At 60.1% G+C, this 19,197-nt stretch overlaps 2 protein-coding genes across 4 annotated transcripts; one reads left to right on the top strand and one right to left on the bottom strand.

Annotated features, from left to right (window-relative positions):
- Positions 1–4,017: 4,017 nt before the first annotated feature.
- Positions 4,018–6,970, bottom strand: PRCD (photoreceptor disc component). Its single transcript, XM_042916650.1, has 3 exons — positions 6,824–6,970; positions 6,453–6,521; positions 4,018–4,095 (listed from the first exon to the last, which is right to left on the bottom strand). Exons 1-3 carry the CDS (start codon positions 6,895–6,897, stop codon positions 4,074–4,076), a joined length of 165 nt encoding a protein of 54 aa, XP_042772584.1. The 5' UTR covers positions 6,898–6,970; the 3' UTR covers positions 4,018–4,073.
- A 2,953-nt stretch (positions 6,971–9,923) lies between these two features.
- On the top strand, positions 9,924–18,286 carry CYGB (cytoglobin). Of its 3 annotated transcripts, none has more exons than XM_042915174.1 (4): positions 9,924–10,196; positions 14,050–14,281; positions 14,601–14,738; positions 16,961–18,286. In XM_042915174.1, exons 1-4 carry the CDS (start codon positions 10,054–10,056, stop codon positions 17,033–17,035), a joined length of 588 nt encoding a protein of 195 aa, XP_042771108.1. In that variant the 5' UTR covers positions 9,924–10,053; the 3' UTR covers positions 17,036–18,286. The 3 variants fall into 3 exon arrangements, with proteins under 3 accessions (XP_042771108.1, XP_042771110.1, XP_042771109.1); XM_042915176.1 differs by having other exon boundaries at positions 9,930–10,196; positions 14,601–14,774; positions 16,961–17,023; XM_042915175.1 differs by having other exon boundaries at positions 9,935–10,196; positions 14,601–14,764.
- Positions 18,287–19,197: the final 911 nt, after the last annotated feature.

The following is a 19,197-nucleotide window of genomic DNA, read 5'->3' as shown; positions in this document are numbered from 1 at the left end:
TTCCCTGTCACTCAGGCTCCAACCAGCAGAGAGATTAGCATACAGACAGAGGACAGAGAGGCATCAGGGCAATCACCTCCTGTCTTCTCTGGGAACAGAGATGCATTCGGAAAGTGGAACCAGTTGGAGGGGAGGTGTCCAGGCCAGGACTCCCACTGGAGGCTGGGACGGGGTTCTAGGCCCCCAGAGACAACAGTGATGCTCCCTTGTACGGCCTGACTGGGTGCTGGGAGCTGGGTCTTACCAGGTGCCCCTGTGCTGTGTTCTTTTTCAAATATATGTATATTTTTTTCAAATATATGTATATTTTAATGTTTATGTGTTTTTGAGAGAGAGAGAGACAGAGCATGAGCGGGGGAGGGGCAGAGAGAGAGGGAGACAGAGAATCCGAAGCAGGCTCCAGGCTCCTAGCCGTCCGCACAGAGCCCGACGCGGGGCTCGAACCCACGGACCGGACCGTGAGATCATGACCCGAGCCAAAGTCGGCCGCTCAACCGACTCAGCCACTCAGGCACCCCTCCTCTGACTTTTTCAGAATTACCCATCACCCCACTGCTGTGATTGCAGAGAGATGGGCAGGAAGGGCCACGGAGTGAGGAAGGCGGCGAAGGACTAGCTATTCGGAACCTACTGTGGTTGCGACCTTGCCTGTTCAGTAGGCGACAGGTCACAAACGCTGTCACCCGGGCTCAGATACATTGAACGCCGACTGTGTGTGCTAAGCACTCTCTCCGCGTTATCTAATTTAACCCTTATAACAGTAGCTTCCCTGTTACCTTCCTCGTATGAGAAACCCCAGGCGGGGCTGTTCAGGAACCCACCCAAGGCCACAGAGGCGGGAAATGATGGGGGGAGGCGAGATTCAAACCCGGCTCTCTGACTCCAGCCTCCCCGCTCTTAGGTCCTGCATTATTTCATGGTGGCCAGCGCCCTGGACCAGGGGTGCCTCGGCTCTGTCTCTCTGGTCGCCCTTAATCCCCTCCTTCCTATTATGGTCAGTCTACCGAGCCCCCCCCCACCAAGTGCTTCCCTGTCCCCATTCCCAAGCAGCAGCTCTTTGCAAGGAAACGGGATGGGGAGAAGGACTCGGCCTTTTGGGGACATCTCGGGTCCACCCCTGCAGCGGGAGGGAGATAGTGGGCTGAGAAAGGAGCGCCTCAGGCCCGGGCAGCCTTCTGTAGAGACGCTCTCGGCTGAGGGTGGCAACTTCCTGCAGCAGGAACGCAAATGTGCTGGTTGTGCACAGCGCCCAGGGGTGGGAGAGGCCCCGGGAATAAGAGGCGAGCGTGGGCTGGGTGTGTGGGGAAGGTGTAAACAATCTGCTCCCACCAGAGCCAGCCTGCTCCGTACGGGAGAGCACCCCCCCCCCCCGAACCAGCCCACACAGCGCCCCAGCTGCCAGGGTCCCCCGGCAGCCGCCGAGGCCGGGCGAGAACACATTCCCCACCCCCGGCACCCCTTCCCCTGGCTTTCCCTCCCCTCTCCTGGGACAGAAGCCTGCAGGGGCCCCCATCCCCTGAGCAGGTTCCTAGAAGAGTGCTGCGAAGGGGTGTCGCTCCGTGGATGTGTGTCTGGGCCGCGAGCCAGCCCCTGTCCAGCCAGGGTGACCTTGGCCTGACAATTCCTCAGACTAGTGGAAGGAGACAGGGCAACTTGAAAGTGGCAGGGAGCAGAGGCGAGGCTGCAGTGACAGGAACGTGGCGAGCGAGCAGAGCACAGGACGAGCTCAAAGGTAGGATCGGGGAGGGCAGGCTGGGTCCCCGGAGCAGTGCCCCCCCCCCGCCCCCGCCCCCGTGGCCCTCAGCCTGACAGTCCTGTCACCGGGGAAGGTGAGGCCTCGCGGGAGAAAGACAGGCTGACGGGAGCTGAGACAGGTGGTCACGAACTCCTGGGCCCGTGTCAGGTGGGCGGTGGGGCTCTGTCTCCTTCCAGCACAGAGCTCCTTTCCCTGGTGTGACCCTTCCCCTGACTCCGCCCTGCCCTACTTCTAGAGGCTTCCACTGCCAGGTTCCCCGCCTTACCAGCGGCCCCTCCCCCCTGGTTTCAGCGTGGGTCCCCTCTGTCTGCATCATCTCCCCTCTCCTTCCCTCAGAGGTGGAGTCAGGGGCGCAGAGGGACGGCTGTCTAGAGAATTCCCCAGCTGCTGCCTCCAGAAGGCAGGGCCCGGGGCCGGCCAGGCTGAGACTTCCCTGGTGGGCAGTGGGGGCTGGATGGGGGGGGAGGGGGCACGTGTGGGCGGGCGCAGGGGTGGGGGGGGGGATGGCTTTGGAAGATGAATGGCTTCCAGACAGTCGGGAGCAGTTGCCTGCGGGGTCTGCGCCTGGATCTCAGGGAGCAGAAGCGGAAATTTGCTTTTATCTCTGCTCTGGATCGGGCAGGACTGCGAAGAGAGAAATGAGAAGAGCATCTAGGGGCAAAGGAGGCCGCCGGCACTGAGCAGTCAGCAGACTGAACACAAACCAGGGTCACGCTCTCCCCCCTTCCCACTTGCCACTGGCCCTTTGGAACACGCGCACGCGTGCACACACGCGCATAGAAACCCACACTCGGGGGACAAGCTGAGGGATGCCTGCTCGCAGCTGCAGGCAGACATGTCACAGATCCAACTGGCATTTCTTCCTGATAATCTCAGCCGAGCAGCGAGTGACAGGGGGTGAGCTCTAGGGACCGGGGAGAGGCAAGTGCCACAGGGAAGTGAGCGCCCCCGCGGCAAACTGAGATCACACGGCCTGGGACCACAAGCTTCGGGGGGAATGCCCGAGAACCCCTTCTCTCCCAGAGTGGCTGCCTGGGCCCTGGGGGGTAAGAGCGTGGGCTTAAAGCCTCCATCTGAGGCTGTGGGAGGGGGGTGTCCCCCAGTTGGGTGTCCCCCCCCCCACCTGGCTAGATGACCCTGGACAAATTCATTCACCTGGGTTTCCTCGTTGCCAAAATGTGGATAATAACATGCCCGGTTTCCTCAGGTCATTGCAAGGATTAAATTCGTGAACGTGGGGCACCTGGGTGGCTCAGTGGTTAAGCGGCCGACTTCAGCTCGGGTCATGATCTCGTGGTTCACGGGTTCAAGCCCCGTGTCGGGCTCCGTGCTGACAGCCCGGAGCCTGGAGCCTGCTTTGGATTCTGTGTCTCCTTCTCTCTTTGCCCCTCCCCCGCTCATACTCTGTCTCTCTCTCTCTCTCTCCCTCTCAAAAATAAACGTTAAAAAAAATTTTTTTTTAATTCGTGAGTGAGAAACCCTTCCATAGTGAACAGGAGCCATCAGCAACCCCTCGGTTCCGGGGCTCCTCATTCCCGACCTGTGTCTCCCCGAGCCTGGGCTGCTGGGGTTGCCCCAGAGCTGACCCAGCAGACCCCACCAAGTCCCTCTCCGGACCTCAGAGGAAGGGAGCCCATCCCAGAGCAATAAACGTCTCTGCCCCTCCTGCCTGCCCCAGCCAGGCCTTGCCTCGGGAGCCCCACGACCAGGGCCTGGGAAGAAGAGAGGACAGGCAGGTCCAGGGGCAGAAAGGGAGGGGTCTACATTCTCCACTGCTGCTTTTTCCCATTCTCCTTCTTGCTGCTGCTGCTGCTTCCAAAGCACCCTTTGTGGGGAAGGGGGCAAACCAGGACTTGAACTGAAACAGAAGACAAGGCCAGATGAGCACTTCCTCCCATGCCAAGGCAAGAGCTTGTGTCAATGCAGAATGCATATTCCAGAACACCACCTCTCCCTTACAAGTCCTCTGGCACTACCCTCAGGCCCCCAGCATGACCACCACCTCATCCCCAAGCCTAGAAAATGCTGTCAGGATCACACGTCATCCCCCGAAAACTAACCCTTGCCCCGTGGCCTGGACCACAACGGGCTCAAGGTAGGAGTGGATGGGAGCCCAGCCCCCTTATTCTCAACCTCCGTCGATGACCACAGAGCTGAAGGTGGCCTGCTCTGCTCCCACACGGCCAGGCCTCGCAGAATCTTCCTTCCTTGTCCCCAGCCCAGCCTTCTACCCTCCAGGGCTCACAGCCCTGCCCTACCTGCCTCTGCCAGCTGATCGCAGTCCCCGGGGCCGAGCTCTGCCTGAAGAGATGAGGACTTACTTCAGAGGCTCTTTCTCCCTAAACAGAAAAGCACAGTAGTCAGAAGATTGAAGGGGATGGCCTTCCCGTGTTTCTGGACTTCCTCTTCCTCCCAGCCCATGCCTAGCGATTCACCCCACTACCAAGGGGGTAGGAGTGGCCAGGAAAGCAGCTGGAATTGGAGAGCAGAAATTTCAACCCATGTGCCGCCCAGGCCAGACCTTCAGAGCAGCCACTATAAGCAGGAGGGGTTAGATGTTGGGCCGATTTTTCCAATGAACTGAGTCCTGAGGAGTTAACAGGCAACCACTCCCTTCCGGCCAGACCAGACTGGGCCAGGCCGGGCCAGATGGTCCAGATTCGGCTCTGTTTCTCCTGACAGGGGGTCCAGGCCCATTTGCCACAAGGGACATAGACCTGCCTGAATTCAGGGACCTGTCAATCCCCATCAGCCCCAAATCAGATGGATGACCTTGAGCGAGCAATTTACACGCCACGTCCCTCAGTTTCCTCCACATTAACGGAGAGATAGAAACACCTGTCTTGGGGCGCCTGGGTGGCTCAGTAGGTTAAGTATCCAACTCTTGATTTTGGCTCAGGTCATGATCTCACGATTCGTGGTTCAAGTCCCGCTTCGGGCTCTGCGCTGACAGCGCGGACCTGACCTGCTTGGGATTCTCTCTCTCTCCCTCTCTTTCTGCCCCTCCCCAGCTTGTGTGTGCTCTCTCTCTCTCTCTCTCTCAAAATAAATTAATAAATTAATGAAAGGAAAGAAAGAAAGAAAGAAAAAGAAAGAAAGAAAGAAAGAAAGAGAAAGAAAGGACTTGTCTTGCCAACCCTCTGGGACTGTTGAAATTTCCAAGCGAGTTAATACACGAGAGACCTCTGGGGAAGGAAAAAAAGCACCAACCAAGTGTCACGTAATAAGAGAACAGCCAGCATTTATTAAGCAGCCGTGCCAAGTGCTTTACGATTATCTTAATTTCAACCTCACAAACCCCTTCACACACCATTCTCTTACTAATCCCAGTTTATACGCCAATAAAAAGATCACGTAACTTTCCCGGAGTCCCTCAGTCAGCAAGAGTGGAGTCAGGACTTGAACTCTGTGCACCTGCAGACCCAAACTCAACAGGGAGGACCAGTCACGTGAGAGCCTCCTCTGTGTGAGGCCCGGTGTCCGTCATTTTGCAGCCGTCCTCCCGTTTCACCGGTACGAGTACTTGGGCACTATTGTGACCATCTCAGCTAGCCTAGATGTCAAGGAAGGGCATCACAGGAATGCCTGCTTCCAGTACGTGCCCAGAGCTTTCCCAGTGGGCCTGCTGACATTCAGAGCCTGGGGGAGTCCCAGCACCAAGGAGGAATTAGGGGCCACACACGGAGAGAGACTCATATTCTCACGGCTTGCCAGTCCCTGCACGTCTAAGGGGTGCTTCAGGCAGGTCCCCGGAAAGAGACACGGGGGCGCGTCAGCAGGCAGGCATGCTGACCGGCACAGCCACCTGAGCCCTGTGGGGAGACTCCTTCCTGCCAAGGGCCCTGGAGCCCAAGCACATCATGCTCTTTGTTTCACTAGGGGTGAGAGGCGGCTGGTCGACCTTTTGCAGGAAAGAATGTCACTTCACACGGGACTCCCACACTAGCCGGAGGTCCCAGGCACAAAAGAACATGCAAAACAGTATGTTCTTAATAAAGATTTGTTGCTTTTTCAGTGTTGTTGGTTTGTTTTTTTGTTTTTTTATTTTTTGGTGGGCGTAGGAGCCCCCGTCATCAAAGGACACTGGTCACCCAGGGAAGGAAAAACCCAGAAGTTCCCAAAACTTCCCCCCTTGTAAAGGCCACATGGTTTCAGCCCAGGGAAGAGTTAACTTTCTGGCCACTGGAGACAGCGTCCTGCCCGCAGGGGCTGCCCAGCCAATGGCACTCAGTGCCGATGATGTCATGCTCTTCCTGCGCCTTCTATTGGGGACTGGACAGCGAATCCCGCTAGAGGTTCAGGCAGAGGAGTCGCTGAGGCTGAGCGGGGGCAGCAGGAGAGGGGGAAGGGAAAGCGAGCAAAGCAACGCAGGGCTGCCTCTGCCCCATCCCTGTCTCCAGTCCCCCTGCGCCTGCCGCTAGGAGGGACCCTGGGGACCAGCCCACACTCGGACAAACAGGCAGAGCAGCTGTGGTCCAGAGGAGAGGCTGGGGGCTCCCAAGGCCAACTGGAGAAAACAGACGTTGAGTCTGCCCACCAGGCACACAGGGAACAGGGTGGCTGGGGCGAGGGGCCAGCATACAGCGTGCGCGGGCACACGCTCGTGGTCCTCCCCAGGCTCGGACAGGGGCAGGGAGAGCGGTAGCTTCTTTAGACGCACCCTCCCTCCTCCACCCCACGTTCTCTGCTGCCTTACCTGCCTGAGGACTGGAGGTCTGTGTCCACGTTGCTGCCCACGACCGCCCCATCGAGTCCGCTGGGCTCTCTGTGGGTGGGAGAAACAGGCGGGAAGGGCTGTGGGCAGTGCCCAGACCCAGACCCCCTCTCCCACGGGACCCAGCCACGCTGGGCTGTGGCACTGGGGGCTTCTGCCAGAGTCTCTGAAGGGCCGCAAACTACCCCCCTGCTCTGAGGGGAAGCCCCTCAGGGATTCCGGGCAAATCCACCCCCCCCCCCCAGCCTCCCTGGAGGTCCAGGCAGCCTCTGCCCGCCTTTGGCTGGGCTCTCGCCGCACCCAGTGGATTCTCCCCACCACCACCCGAGCCCATGGCCCAGTCGGTCTCTCACGGTTGGACCCGGTTGGCGAACCGGCGGCGCCAGAGCATGGCCAAGGTGCTGAGCAGGAAGAGGGTGGTGCACATGGCTCAGCCGCCCCATCCCCTCCCAGACGGGGTCTGCAGAAGAAGGCCGAAACGGCCCCGCCAGCTCCCACAAGCACTGCTGGGTCTGTCCCGAGGTTCCTGCTGGTGATGGATTAGGAGGCTCAAGCTGATTAGTGGGGTGAGCAGACCCGACCTTGTGCAGACTGATTAACCTCGCTGGGCCCAGGCTGTCTCCGACCGTGGCAGGGTAAATTCACCTGTCTGTTCGGGATGTGGATGGGATGTAGATGTGACTAGGGCCTGGGTCTGGCCCTCAAGGGGCTTCTCGTCTAGACACATGCACCAGCAGGCGAGGTAAATGACCACAGTAGAGTGACTTAGGTGAATGAAGGCAACTGCAGGGGGTTGTAAGCGGCAGGGAAGAGGAGCCGGGGGCATCTGAATTTGCAGGTGCTCAAGGAAGGTTGGGCCCCCAGACGGAAGACTGCCAGCCCTGGAGACCTGAAAGCACAAAGCATATTCCAGCAACCGGAAGTTGACGGGCAGTGGAACCATGATGTCGCGAGGAGGCTTCGGGAGGGGAGGAAGGGAGGAGAATGTTAGATGATGAAGCCAGGAAGACAAGGGAGGCCAGAGAGTGAAGAAGGGCCGGCTACGTGACTCGGTTGTCCCCTCTGGGCAATCCTCTCCAGATGTCACTGATGACATACCCTCTTCCGTAAAGACCGAGTTCACGTGGGCACTCCTGAGATAGGTAGTCGCATCCGGTTAAAAATTATATACCATAGTTCTGTGCAAACACACTCCTGCCCCGTAAACACAGATAAAACTTGTAAAGGATGAGATAAAACCAAACAGAAAGACGATTTCTCCTCCTTCCTTTCCACGTCCCAGTGGAAACTCCTGGGCAGCCACTTGGAAGGGCATGGCACTGCTCTGGGTGTCCGATCAGAGGGGTTCAGTGAGGTGGCCCAGTGCGGTGTGGTCAGTATTGGCCCAGGCAGCATGTGGAGCAGACATGCTCTGAACATCCCCCCTCCTCCATCCCTCACCAAGTCCTCCAGAAGAAGGCACTAGATCTTCCTTCCCTCAACTGAGATGGAGGCAGTGTCAGGGGGTCTCCTGCCCAGGATGCCAGGGAGGGACCTCAACCCTGAGCTCCAGGGAGGGCCCAAGCTGGGGCTGCACGTGGGCTCTCTACTTCCAAACGTGATTTATTTATTTATTTATTTATTTATTTATTTATTTATTTATTTATTTTTTAGTTTTTAATGTTTATTTTTGAGAGAAAGAGAAACAGACAGACAGTGAGAGAGCTGGGAAGGGGCAGAGAGAGAGAGAGGGAGACACAGAATCCGAAGCAGGCTCCAGGCTCTGAGCTGTCTGCACAGAGCCCGACGCGGGGCTGGAACTCACGAACAGCGAGATCATGACCTGAGCCAAAGTCAGCCACCCAGGTGCCCCCAAGATTTTTTTTAACACATTTTTTAAATGCTTATTTATTTTTAAGAGACAGAGAGAGAGAGACAGAGTGCAAGTGAGGGAGGGGCGAGAAACAGGGAGACACAGAATCTGAAGCAGGCTCCAGGCTCCGAGCCGTCAGCACAGAGCCCGACGCGGGGCTCGAACCCATGGAATGAGAGATCACGACCTGAGCTGAAGTCGGCCGCTCAACCGACTGAGCCACCCCGGTGCCCCATGATTTTTAAGATACATTACCCAAAGCCACGGTCTTCTGATACTTGCCCTGGGACACAAAGTCTTGAGAAGGGCAGAGTCTCCAGGCGCTAGGGGAACCAGGCATCAGGCTTGGTCTGGGAGTCAGAGGGGGGACCTGGCTGTCCCAGGTCCAACAGTTGCCTGCAGGGTGGGGACCCTTTGGCTATCTGAGGCCCAGCCCCCACCTCTGGTCCAGTGGCGCTCACACCTCTCTGAGCAGGGCCGGCAGGACAAGAATTTGTCCACTCCACTCCCAGAACCCCTTCCTAATCGGAGCCTTGGTAGCTGAGATGTCTCCAGCGGCCTGGGCCTCCCCAAGATTTCTTGACACCTTTCTCCCAGGACCTCTTTGCCCGGCCGGCTGCCTCTTCTTCGGACTTTCCTCCATCAGGGCCTGAATTCTGGGCAGCACGTGTGGTTTTTTGTTTTTTTTGTGTTTTTTTTTTTTGTGTGTGTGTTTTTTGCCTGCCCGTGTCATTAATAAGCCACCCAGGGACTTTTTTTCCGACGCCTTGGACGCCTTGTGCACGTACCGAGGGGGAGGGGGTGCTGGCCGGAAGGAAAGGGGGCCGCAGGCCTCTGGCGCTGAAGTTGGACAGCCGGCCCCCATCCCCGCGGCGGTGGATTCCAATAAGGGATTAGAGCAGGGAGGCGACCCCAGTCCTAAACCCTCCAGGCCCGGGGGGTCCGCAGCTCTGGGGGTGGCGCCGACGCCCCCAGCGGCTGGCTCAGGGGAGGCCGGGAGTGAGCGTGGGCTCAGCTGGGATCCCGGCGCCGCCGGAGGGGCTGCGTCCGCCCCCTCGGGCGGGAGGGCGGGCGGCCACGCCGCAAATGCCTGGGAGTGTTTGACTTTGAGTCAGTTCCCCGCCGCGTGAAGGGTGCACACACGCACACGGCCCGACACCGCCCGCAGCGTGAGCGGGGACACCGTGCCCACCCCCCCCCCCCCGCCCACCCCCGTCGACCCGCCCCCCGCACCAGCCTGGGGCGCACTCCTGTGCGGCCCGCGCAGCCCGGCGCCGCGTGACCGCCCCCTCCCCCCGAGGCCCCCCAGCGCTCCCACCACACCTACGCCCCAGCCCCGCCCGGCGGTCAAGGTCCGCGGTGGCCCGGCGGGCGCCAGCCGCGTCGCCCCCACCCCGCCCAGCCTTCACCTTGCCGGAATTGGCTCACCGACGCGGGGTTGGGGGTTTGGAGCGGCTTTATTTTTTTTAACATTTTTCCAGCAGACCACATCCCCGCCCCCCGCTCGCGGTCCCCCGCCCCCCGCACATATACCCTGCACACACACACACACACACACACACACACACACACACCCGGCGCGCACAGACAGACACGCTCCCTCCCTCCGGCGCGCTCTACCCCTCGCTCGCCAGCCCGCCCGCCGCGCACGCAGCCGGCCCCGGCTCCCCGCGCCCGGCGCCCCGCGCCCCGCCGCCGCCGAGCGAAGCCGGGCTGGGCTTGGAGCTGCTCATGGAGAAAGTGCCGGGCGAGATGGAGATTGAGCGCAGGGAGCGGAGCGAGGAGCTGTCCGAGGCGGAGAGGAAGGCGGTGCAGGCTACGTGGGCCCGGCTCTATGCCAACTGCGAGGACGTGGGGGTGGCCATCCTGGTGAGGTAGGTGTCACTCCGGCCCCGGCCGAGCCCGAGTCCGGGGGAGGGCGGGCGGCAGCGGCTCCAGGCAGGGGCGGGTTCGGCCCCGGGTCCGAGCTCCTGAGCTCCTCCGGTGCCACCTCTCCGGCTGAAATTGGGGCCGGGCCTGCCCGGGTGCAGGCAGTGTGGGGCTTCCCCGGGGTGGGCGAAGCCCTGGCCGAGCCCGTCCTGGCTCTGGGCGAGGGGCTAGGAACTAAGAGGCAGACACAGAAGGAGGACGCCTCTGTCCCCCTCCTCTCCCGGGGCCTCAGAACTCCTGGCCGTGCCTTCCTCACCAGCGACCCCAGCCACCCAACCCAGCTGTCACAGGCACACGTTTCACCCACCCTGCGTCGGGGGCTCCCCATTTTAGAGGCAGGAACACTGAGGCTCAGCCTAGAAGGTGGGCAAAGAGGAGCAGACCCCTCTCTCCAGCGCAGCCCCTTTCCGTGTTCAAAACCTCCTGGAAGGACAGAGCCAAGGGCCAGAGAATAGAGGTCAGAAGGAGTAGGTCACAGGGGGGTCCAGTTTTCCCAGCCGGCCCCTTCCTGCCCCTAGGGGCTGGGAGGGCAGCGAGCTCCCAGGTGAGGCACAGGTGAGTGGAGAAGCAAGCAGTCCCTAGGGTACCGTCCCTGCTGAGCTTGGTGGAGGGAAAGGAAGAAGCTTCAGGAGTCAAGGCTCCACCCTGAAACCACCCCTTGGGGAGGAAAGGCCATGTGTCTTGGGCTCAGAGGTTATCCAGGTACCACATGCCCCTGAAGTCTCACTTATTTACACATCCACAGGCCTCGTAGACACATACCGTTCCTCTATAGTTAATGTCCCCAACCCCCACAAGCTAGTGACTGACTCTAGCTGCAGATTGATGCTCTCTTCCCACACGCGCTGGTCCCCGGGGCGGGGGGGGGGGCGGGGGGGGGCAGACCCGCAACTCACCCTCAACCCCCCTGTCAGCAGCAGAGGGAAGCTGCCGGATCTCCAGCAGAGTAGGGCAGTCTTACTATTTGGAGATAGGGTGAACCCTTGCTTGTGAAAAGGAGAGTGGAAATGCATGCCTGTCTCCCAGTCCTGGCCCGGCTTTGGCTCCTGTGCCTCCCCGACTCTCTCTCCGTTCTGCCTCCCCAAGGCCTGGGACCTGCCCAGCTCCATATTGATATGCCCTGATTCCAACTTGGAACCAGATTTTGGAGAAAAAAGAGCAAGAAGCACTCTTGAGTGGCCTCTTCTTTGGGGGAGGATTCTAGAGGAAGGGATATGGGTATGTGGGCAGCTCTGAGGCCCAGAAACACAGGGGGGGATGGCGGGGAGACCAAGAGGGGGTTTCAGATCCCGAAGCCATCAGACATTCTCGGGCGCCGACCTGCACGTGGGAGCACCCACACCAGGTCCTCCCTCCCCACTGGGCTAAGGCCAGCCGCACCCCCACGCCCTCCCCCCTCCCCCTGCCCCAGGAGTGAGCAGCCACGAAGCCGTGGAGTGGCAGTGGCCGTGGCGAAGCAGTCTTGGAGTCTGAGCCAGACCCCGCACCTGCAGTGCGACCGCCCAAGCTCTAGAAAGTCTCCCCTCCCAGCTCTAGAAAGGCTCCCCTCCCGGTTGTAACTCTGCCGCCTTCCCCTTCGCACTCAGACAAGCCTATTTCAGGCTCTACTGGAAACCCAGATGCCTCTGGGAGCTGAGAAACTCCCCAAGGCTGACTGGGAGGGTCGAGAGTACACGTGGAAGGGTGGAGGGGCCGGGGAGAGAAGCCCGGATGAAGGAGCAGAGCACACGACCCCTAGACTCCCCTGGTCCAGCGCGGGCCGCTCCCTGGGACTGTCACTTCTCAGGGGCCACAACCTGGCCCTGGGTGTTGAGGCAGGAGACCCATTGGGTTCCAGGCCACCATCTCCCTGGCACAGCCGCCTCCCCGAAGGCAGGATGGGGAAGCCCTCGAGGCAGGGACCGTCTGGGCTCCTTCCTGGCCCTGCTACCCACTTTGCTGGGCAATCTTGGGCACGGATTCCTAAAACAGAATGCGGCGATAAAGGCGGTGGCAACCTCAGGAGCGTTTTGCAGGATTAATGAGACAATCTAGTAAGTGCTCAGTGAGTATCCCCTGCTATTTCCTCCTCAGTGAAATGGATACAATGCCTGCTTGGTCGAGGCAAGTAAATGAAATAACAGGCTGGGACGTTTTGCATATTGTTACACGCGCCGGGCGAACAGCGATCATTATTTTTATTGCGATGTGAAACGCCCGAAGTCTAAGATACTCATTTAAGTCCAGATTGGGCTGTTTACATTTGTCCTTCATTACAGGGCCTCTCCAGAAAAATCCAGTGTATTTTCAGCCTCATTGCCTCATTTGGCCCCCACCAGAATATCTGTGAAGTATCGAGCCAGAGGATCTCCTCTCACGCCTTTGCGGACAGGAGGTTGTGAAGTAGTTTGCCCAAGGTCACCCTGGGTCTCCACATGGACTGTGTCCCCGTCACTCCCCCCCGCCAGCAGCCGCTTTGTCGCCTGGAGGGATGGCCTGGGCCAGATGCCTTTCTTCCTGCATCTGTTCTGGGCTCTTTGGCCAAAGGGCTGATTTGGCAAATTATCGGCTTTCTCTGATCGCAAAGGGGGGAGATACCCCAGGGGTGTGAAACAACCTGACAAAACAGGCCCAAGACATTCCATCCCATTGTGGGAAGTTCCGATGGAGCCTGTGTGTGACCTCCCACCACAGTCAGCTCTCCAGTATCATCCTGCAGGCCACAGGGCCCTGGGCCCTGAGGTGATGGGTCAGAGGGTGTGTGAGAGTTGGGTTGTGGGACCCAATCCAACAGGCAGAAAGGAAAAGAGTCCATAAAAGGTGTCAGGGAACCCCTAATGGCCTTGAGGGGAAAGCAGTAGCCCCCGGGCACAGCCTGGGCACTCTGGGAAGGCAAGTCTGACCAGAGGAAGAGTAAGGAAGACATTCCACTGTGTGGACAGAAAGGCTGGCACGCTCAAGGAATGTTTTACCAGCAGTACGTGGGCTGGAGGAAGATGGCTTGAGTTGGGACGGTTTAATCGCAAATTAAAGGACTGGAATCCCGGATTAAGGACGTTGACTCTGGCTGGTAGACAATGGGGAGCCGGTGAATGTTTTTGAGCAGGAGAGCGACCTAATGAAAGTGATGTTTGACCTAATGAAGTGTGTTAGACAATTTCAGATAAGCTGGGGAGGGGAGGAGAGAGCTAGAAAGACCCGGGGTCTGCCCCCAAGACGCGCGCAGGCGGGAGGACTGGGTCTCATTGCTTCTCTCCGTTGACCGGGTGACCTGAGCTAAGTCACTTGGGCTGTACTTTGTTCACAGAGAAAGCCCTACCTTTATCGTGATAAAGGCTGGCATTTGCTGTGCTGAGGGCTCCCCACGTGGTCTCTCCGTGCAGCCTCATAACAAGCTAGGAACAACGATGCCCATCGCACGGATGAGGAAACTGAGACCCAGAAAAGTGAAGTCACTTGCCCCGGGGTCGCACTGGCCCGAGATCCCAGAACTAGAGCTCCTAGTGTCTCTGCTGTGACTGGAGCAGGTGCCGAAGGGCGCGTAGGGTCTAGAAAGGAGGCCAGAGCGAGGAAGGCAGAGGCCTGAGAGACAGAGCCGACGGTCTGTGCAAGTCTGGCCGACAGAAATGGCCAGGACCTGGGTGGGGGGCTGCATGTAAGCCTGCTCGGCCAGACGGAGGGCCTGTGTCCGAGAGACAGCACCCGTGGTGGCGAAACGATGACTGGTCCTGCCTCTCCTACCCCGCACCCCCTGTATCCTGGCCACCTCGGGGCGGGGCCGGGCTGCCCCTCCTTCAGCGATCACCCACCTCCTGCCAGGTTCTTCGTGAACTTCCCGTCTGCCAAGCAGTACTTCAGCCAGTTCAAGCACATGACCGAGCCCCTGGAAATGGAGCGGAGCCCCCAGCTGCGGAAACACGCCTGCCGGGTCATGGGGGCCCTCAACACCGTCGTGGAGAACCTACATGACCCCGAGAAGGTATCCTCTGTGCTCGCCCTTGTGGGCAAAGCCCACGCCCTCAAGCACAAGGTGGAGCCCGTGTACTTCAAGGTACGTGGCTGGGTGGGTGCGGCCACTCTAACCACCCACCTTGCTTTGCTCTGGGAACGCTCGGGGAGGGGGCAGCAGAGGTGACCACTGGGCAGCCCAGCTTCTTCCCCTGGGGTGGCTGTGACAGCGAGGGGCAGCAGGATCGGAGGGCAGCCGGGGCTGGGTCTCGAAGGTGTCTGGTCCCCAAAGCTGCCAGGCTGCTGTGTCGGGAGTAATGCCCTCGGCCAGACGCTGGGTAGAAGGGGTGCTGCGGGCCCTGGGAAGCTTCGGGGAGCAAGACGCCCAGGCATCTACTTCCCGCTCCTCCCTCTGCCCCCAGATCCTCTCCGGGGTAATTCTGGAAGTGATCGCCGAGGAATTTGCCAATGACTTCCCACCAGAGACGCAGAGAGCCTGGGCCAAGCTGCGTGGCCTCATCTACAGCCATGTGACCGCTGCCTACAAGGAAGTGGGCTGGGTACAGCAGGTCCCCAACGCCACCACGTGAGGAGGGGTGAGGGTGGGCCGGGCAGCCTCCCTGCGGTGTCCTCCCCCGCCCCCTGACCTCCCATCTCTCCTGGGGCACTGGAGCTGACTGCTGGGGCGGGAACCCTTCCGGGAGGCTGGGTCTGGGGTCTGGCACCCTTAAGAACAGGCACGATGGGAAAGGCACGGGCCGGCTTGAGCCCAGGGCGCCTGCTCGAGGCTACTCAGAGCAGTGAGCCTCGGACAAGTCCTCCTCCAGGAGAGCCATCCCGCTGCCTAGAACCAGAGAGCACCCAGAGGGCCCAACACCAATGCGGCCCAAGGCAGAGAGGGAGGGTCTAGCAGCAGCTAGAGGTTCCTAGCAGGAAGGCTGGCTCATCGAGCCCAGAGGCAGCCCAGGCCAGCTCCTGCAACTTCCTCCCTAGGTACCAACCACGTGGGGGCTGTTTTTCATCTAAGGCTGACCAGTGCTCCCCGCTGCCTCTGCCTCAACAGGGCTGGAGCCAGAGAATCACAAGGACGTGTGCACACACGTGCACGTGCCCAGGCCCACGAGGGGCCTGCGTGGGTATCACCACCACGCACACCATGGGGTGGGAGCGGGGGGGGGGGGGGTGGTGTTTATTTCTAGGCTGGCCCTGGAGGCCGGGTTCCCAGTTCTGGGGATGGGCTCGAGGAGGGTGGCCAGCCTCAGTGACTCCAGCCGAGTCAGAGCACGAGGGGAGGGCTGGCCCCTAGACATGGTGGCTGGGAACACTCCGGCCTGCCTGGGCCCCCAAGGGGCAAGGCGGCTCTGGGAGCTCCACGGAGGGGCGGAGGAGGCAGAGCTCGAGTAGGGAAGAGGGAGAGGAGCGTGGGCGGGAATGGGAAGCAGGGGTCAGCCAGCAGCTCAGGACACGCGTTGTAGAGAAACATTCCCAGCAGTTTCCCATAGAAAAGGCGCGTCTCCTCCCCAGGCTCCAAGCTGGCCCACGGAACCTCCTAGACCTCCTGCTCGCAGGCCTCCGGGCCCAGCTCTGGGGGAGGTCCCTGGAGGGCAACCTTGGGAGGCCAGGCCTCCTGACTTTCCTGCCGCTGACCACACTGGCCCCAGCGTGCTCCTGCTCCCTTCCCCCCACATCGGCACCACCCGGGGAGGGAGGGGAGCTCGGGGAGCTCGGGAACTTCTGGCTACAGCCAGGCAGCAACTCCAGATGTGCACAGCTGGGCCCTGGGGATCTGCCCCAGATCCCCAGGGTGGATGGGAAGCAGGCAAGAGATCTTTACCTGCCAGAGGGGGTGCTGGCAGAGCCTAGAGAGCTGCCGGAAGCAGACAGAGGGGCCAGGGAGGGTCAGTTGGGGGGAAGGGGGTTGCCCTCCCACGCCTCTCCCCGGCCTGGCTTCTTCGCTGCTGCCGGAGATGAGTTTGTTTACAGCCAGGAGACAAGACTTCCTGCTTCTAGAGAAAAGGGCTTTTTTTACAGGGGCCTAGAGGGACCGGAGGGGGAGAAGGAGAGAGAGCTGGCCAGTGCACGCCCCAGTGAATCAGAAACACATGGACAGCGTTTCCCGACACGAAGCCCTGTCCCCTCCCCTGTCTTGCCCCAGCTGGACCCCTGGGACTTCCATCTCGCCAAACCCCAAACACGAAGAAACCAGCAGAATCTCAGTCTGCCCATTTCTGCTCCTCGCAGAGTGAGCCGCGAAGGGCTACAGGGGCCCCGCCCCCATCTAGACTTGGGCATCTCGAATTTAGGTCACTCCCCACCCCCACCCCCGCCAGACATGAAGGCGATTGTCCCCTCGTCCCTTTGCACACTCTTCCCGCCCCCCACCCGGGTACGCAGCCGGGCCAACCAGAGTGAAGGCACGGGTCTCAGAATTCATAGAAAAAGAGCTGATGTTGGAAGGGTTCTTTGCAGCGTGTGAAACACGTTCACACAGTTGATGTTACTTCAGATGTGATTCGCATGGTGGAGAGAAAGATCTGGGGGCCGGGGGCGGGTGGCGGGTGGCGGGGGGACCTGACTTGTCTGAGGCCACACAGCAGGTTCCTAGCAGAACTGGGGTCTAGTGGGTTGCCTCCAAGCTGCAGTGTGATGGGTCTCTTGGAAGATACTGTCCTGCCTTGCCATCCCCTGATCCCTCCCCGCTGCCCCCCTCCCGGCGTCCCTTGGTCCCACTCCATGCCCCTCCCCCCATAACCTCTCACTTCATCTGCTATCTCATTCACAGCCCTCCGGCCACGCTGCCCTCTTCGGGGCCATAGGACCCCCCCTCTCTCCTCCCCCCTCCCAGGCAGCACCCTGAGCCGAAGGCCGAGTTCTGAAGACCCTCCTTGGGTGCCAAGGAAGCTGGAGGAATCCCTGACTCGTCTTCCCAGAAAGAGGCAGCCTCTGCTGTGGCCACGGTCCCCACCGGAGCCGCCAGGAGGTGGCGCTGGCTGCCTGGATGCTGACCCCAGCTCAGTGGCCTGTGGGGATGGGGTACCCTTCCTCCTCGAAGAGTTGGGCCCACCCTTCTTAGCTTTTCTACTCTCTGTCAGAGACCCAGCTGAGCAGCTGGCAGGAGTCCGGGGCAGGTCCGAGTCTCTCCGGGAATAAACCAGCCCCGTTTCTGTCTGCCCGGCCAGCATGCAGGTCCCGTGTCACCTATCTAGAGCATCACACACACACGTCTACAATATATACAGATATATTCTATATACGATCTATATATAAAATATATATATATATATATATACATACATATCTATACTGTGTATCTGCGGGGCCCAGGGGCCCAGAGGCACTTGGGAAGCTTGGGTTCTGCCCATCTGCGTGTGGGGCAGGGAGGGGTCCTTGTCATGCTTCTGGGCAGAGGACAGAGTGTTGTGGCAGAGATGGGGGGGTCCCGTGTCGGAGAGAATCTAGGCCTGTGGGCACGGTTGGGGTGACCCGAGGGCCTGGGTGGGCAGGGTTGGGGTGACCCAGCCTTGCCAGCCAAGTCCAGCCCATTCTCTGACCAGCTCCCCACATTCCCACTTCTAGGTTAAAAAGATTTGGCTTCCCCTGCCCCCCCACCCCCAAAGGATGTGGCTCCCTGACTTGCTCCAGCCCATATGGGCAAGGGCCAGCAGAGGGGCCAGCGTGTGGGACAGGATGCCTGCCCTGGGGGAGGGGCGGTGGTAAAGAAGCCTCGAATGCCAGCCCCATCTGCCTTTGCTGCTCAGGATCCCAGCAGAAGCAGGGGCTCTATGCTACTGTCAGAGATGACGGGCCAGATGTCCCCATCCCGGGGCTCTGCGGGCCTCGGGCCTTCCCTCCCCACCTCCCCCCACCCTGGCTGCTGACTGGCAGTTGGTCCTGCCCACCCATCTGGGTCAGAGATGCGGGGGACCCCCCCCCCCCCATGTGTGTCCCTTGGTCGTGTACCGTCCTCAAGGGTGTCTGGCTGCTGTGGCTGCTGTGCCTGTGTCCCCTCCCGTCCCTCCTCCTGCAGCCATGCGTCAACTGTCTGCCCTTTTGTAGTTTCTGATGTTTGTAACCAGTCCCAGCCGTGTCATTAAACAGACTCGCTCTTCCCGCGTCTGTGCTGCTCATTCTGTCTTTTCCTGCCAGCTGTCCCTGGCCTCTGCCTCCCCTCCTCAGTTCAGGGCTCAGGGCTTTTCTTGGGAGCCACCCAAGGGCCCGCTCTCCTGTACCTCAGCCTAGGCTGGCCGGGGCTCCTCTGAGTTGGGGCTCACCACGGGAGTGGACGCCCCGACCCGTTTCATCAGGAGCACAGAGCTGGAGACTGGAAGCTGGGCTTTGGGGCTTGTGTCGGGGGCGGGGGTGGTGAGGGAGCCAGCAAGGGTGTTTGTGCTTGTTTTAAATTTTTTGTAACGTTTGTCTATTTTTGAGAGACAGAGTGTGAGCGGGGGAGGGGCAGAGAGACAGGGAGACGGAATCCGAAGCAGGCTCCAGGCTCCGAGCTGTCAGCACGGAGCCCGACGCGGGGCTCAAACCCACGAGCCGCGATGTCATGACCTGAGCCGAAGTCGGATGCTCAACTGACGGGGCCGCCCAGGTGCCCCTGTGCTTGTTTTCAAAAGTCAAGGGGCTTTTAATCTTTGGTTCTGGAACTCTCCTCCCTAAGGAGGATAGAATGAGTGAGGGAGGAATCGGGGAGAGACTTTCAGGAAGAAGGGCCTCTGCTGGTCTCATGGGCCAGTGAGAGAGCCAAGGATCGGGCCCCCACTTGTCAGACCCGAGCACCCAGCATCCCACAAGGGGAGAGCAAAGTGTTCTCCAGTTCCCTGCGGAAGGCCAACCCTCCGGAGTTTGAGAAAGGAAGTCTGTTAGTACCAACCTGACACCCCTAGCCCTTTCCCTGCGCTCTCCGCACCCACCCCTCCCCAAGCTTTGTATCCTGCATCCCACAGCCTCAGGCTGACCTGCCCAGCCCCCACACACAATGGAAGCAACAGCCAGAGCATCAGCTCCCCAAGGAGG

The sequence above is a fragment of the Panthera leo genome, chromosome E1 (genome assembly GCF_018350215.1).
Source record: "Panthera leo isolate Ple1 chromosome E1, P.leo_Ple1_pat1.1, whole genome shotgun sequence".
In the NCBI taxonomy this organism is placed as follows: domain Eukaryota; kingdom Metazoa; phylum Chordata; class Mammalia; order Carnivora; family Felidae; genus Panthera; species Panthera leo.
This window is presented reverse-complemented; position numbering and strand designations above follow the sequence as displayed.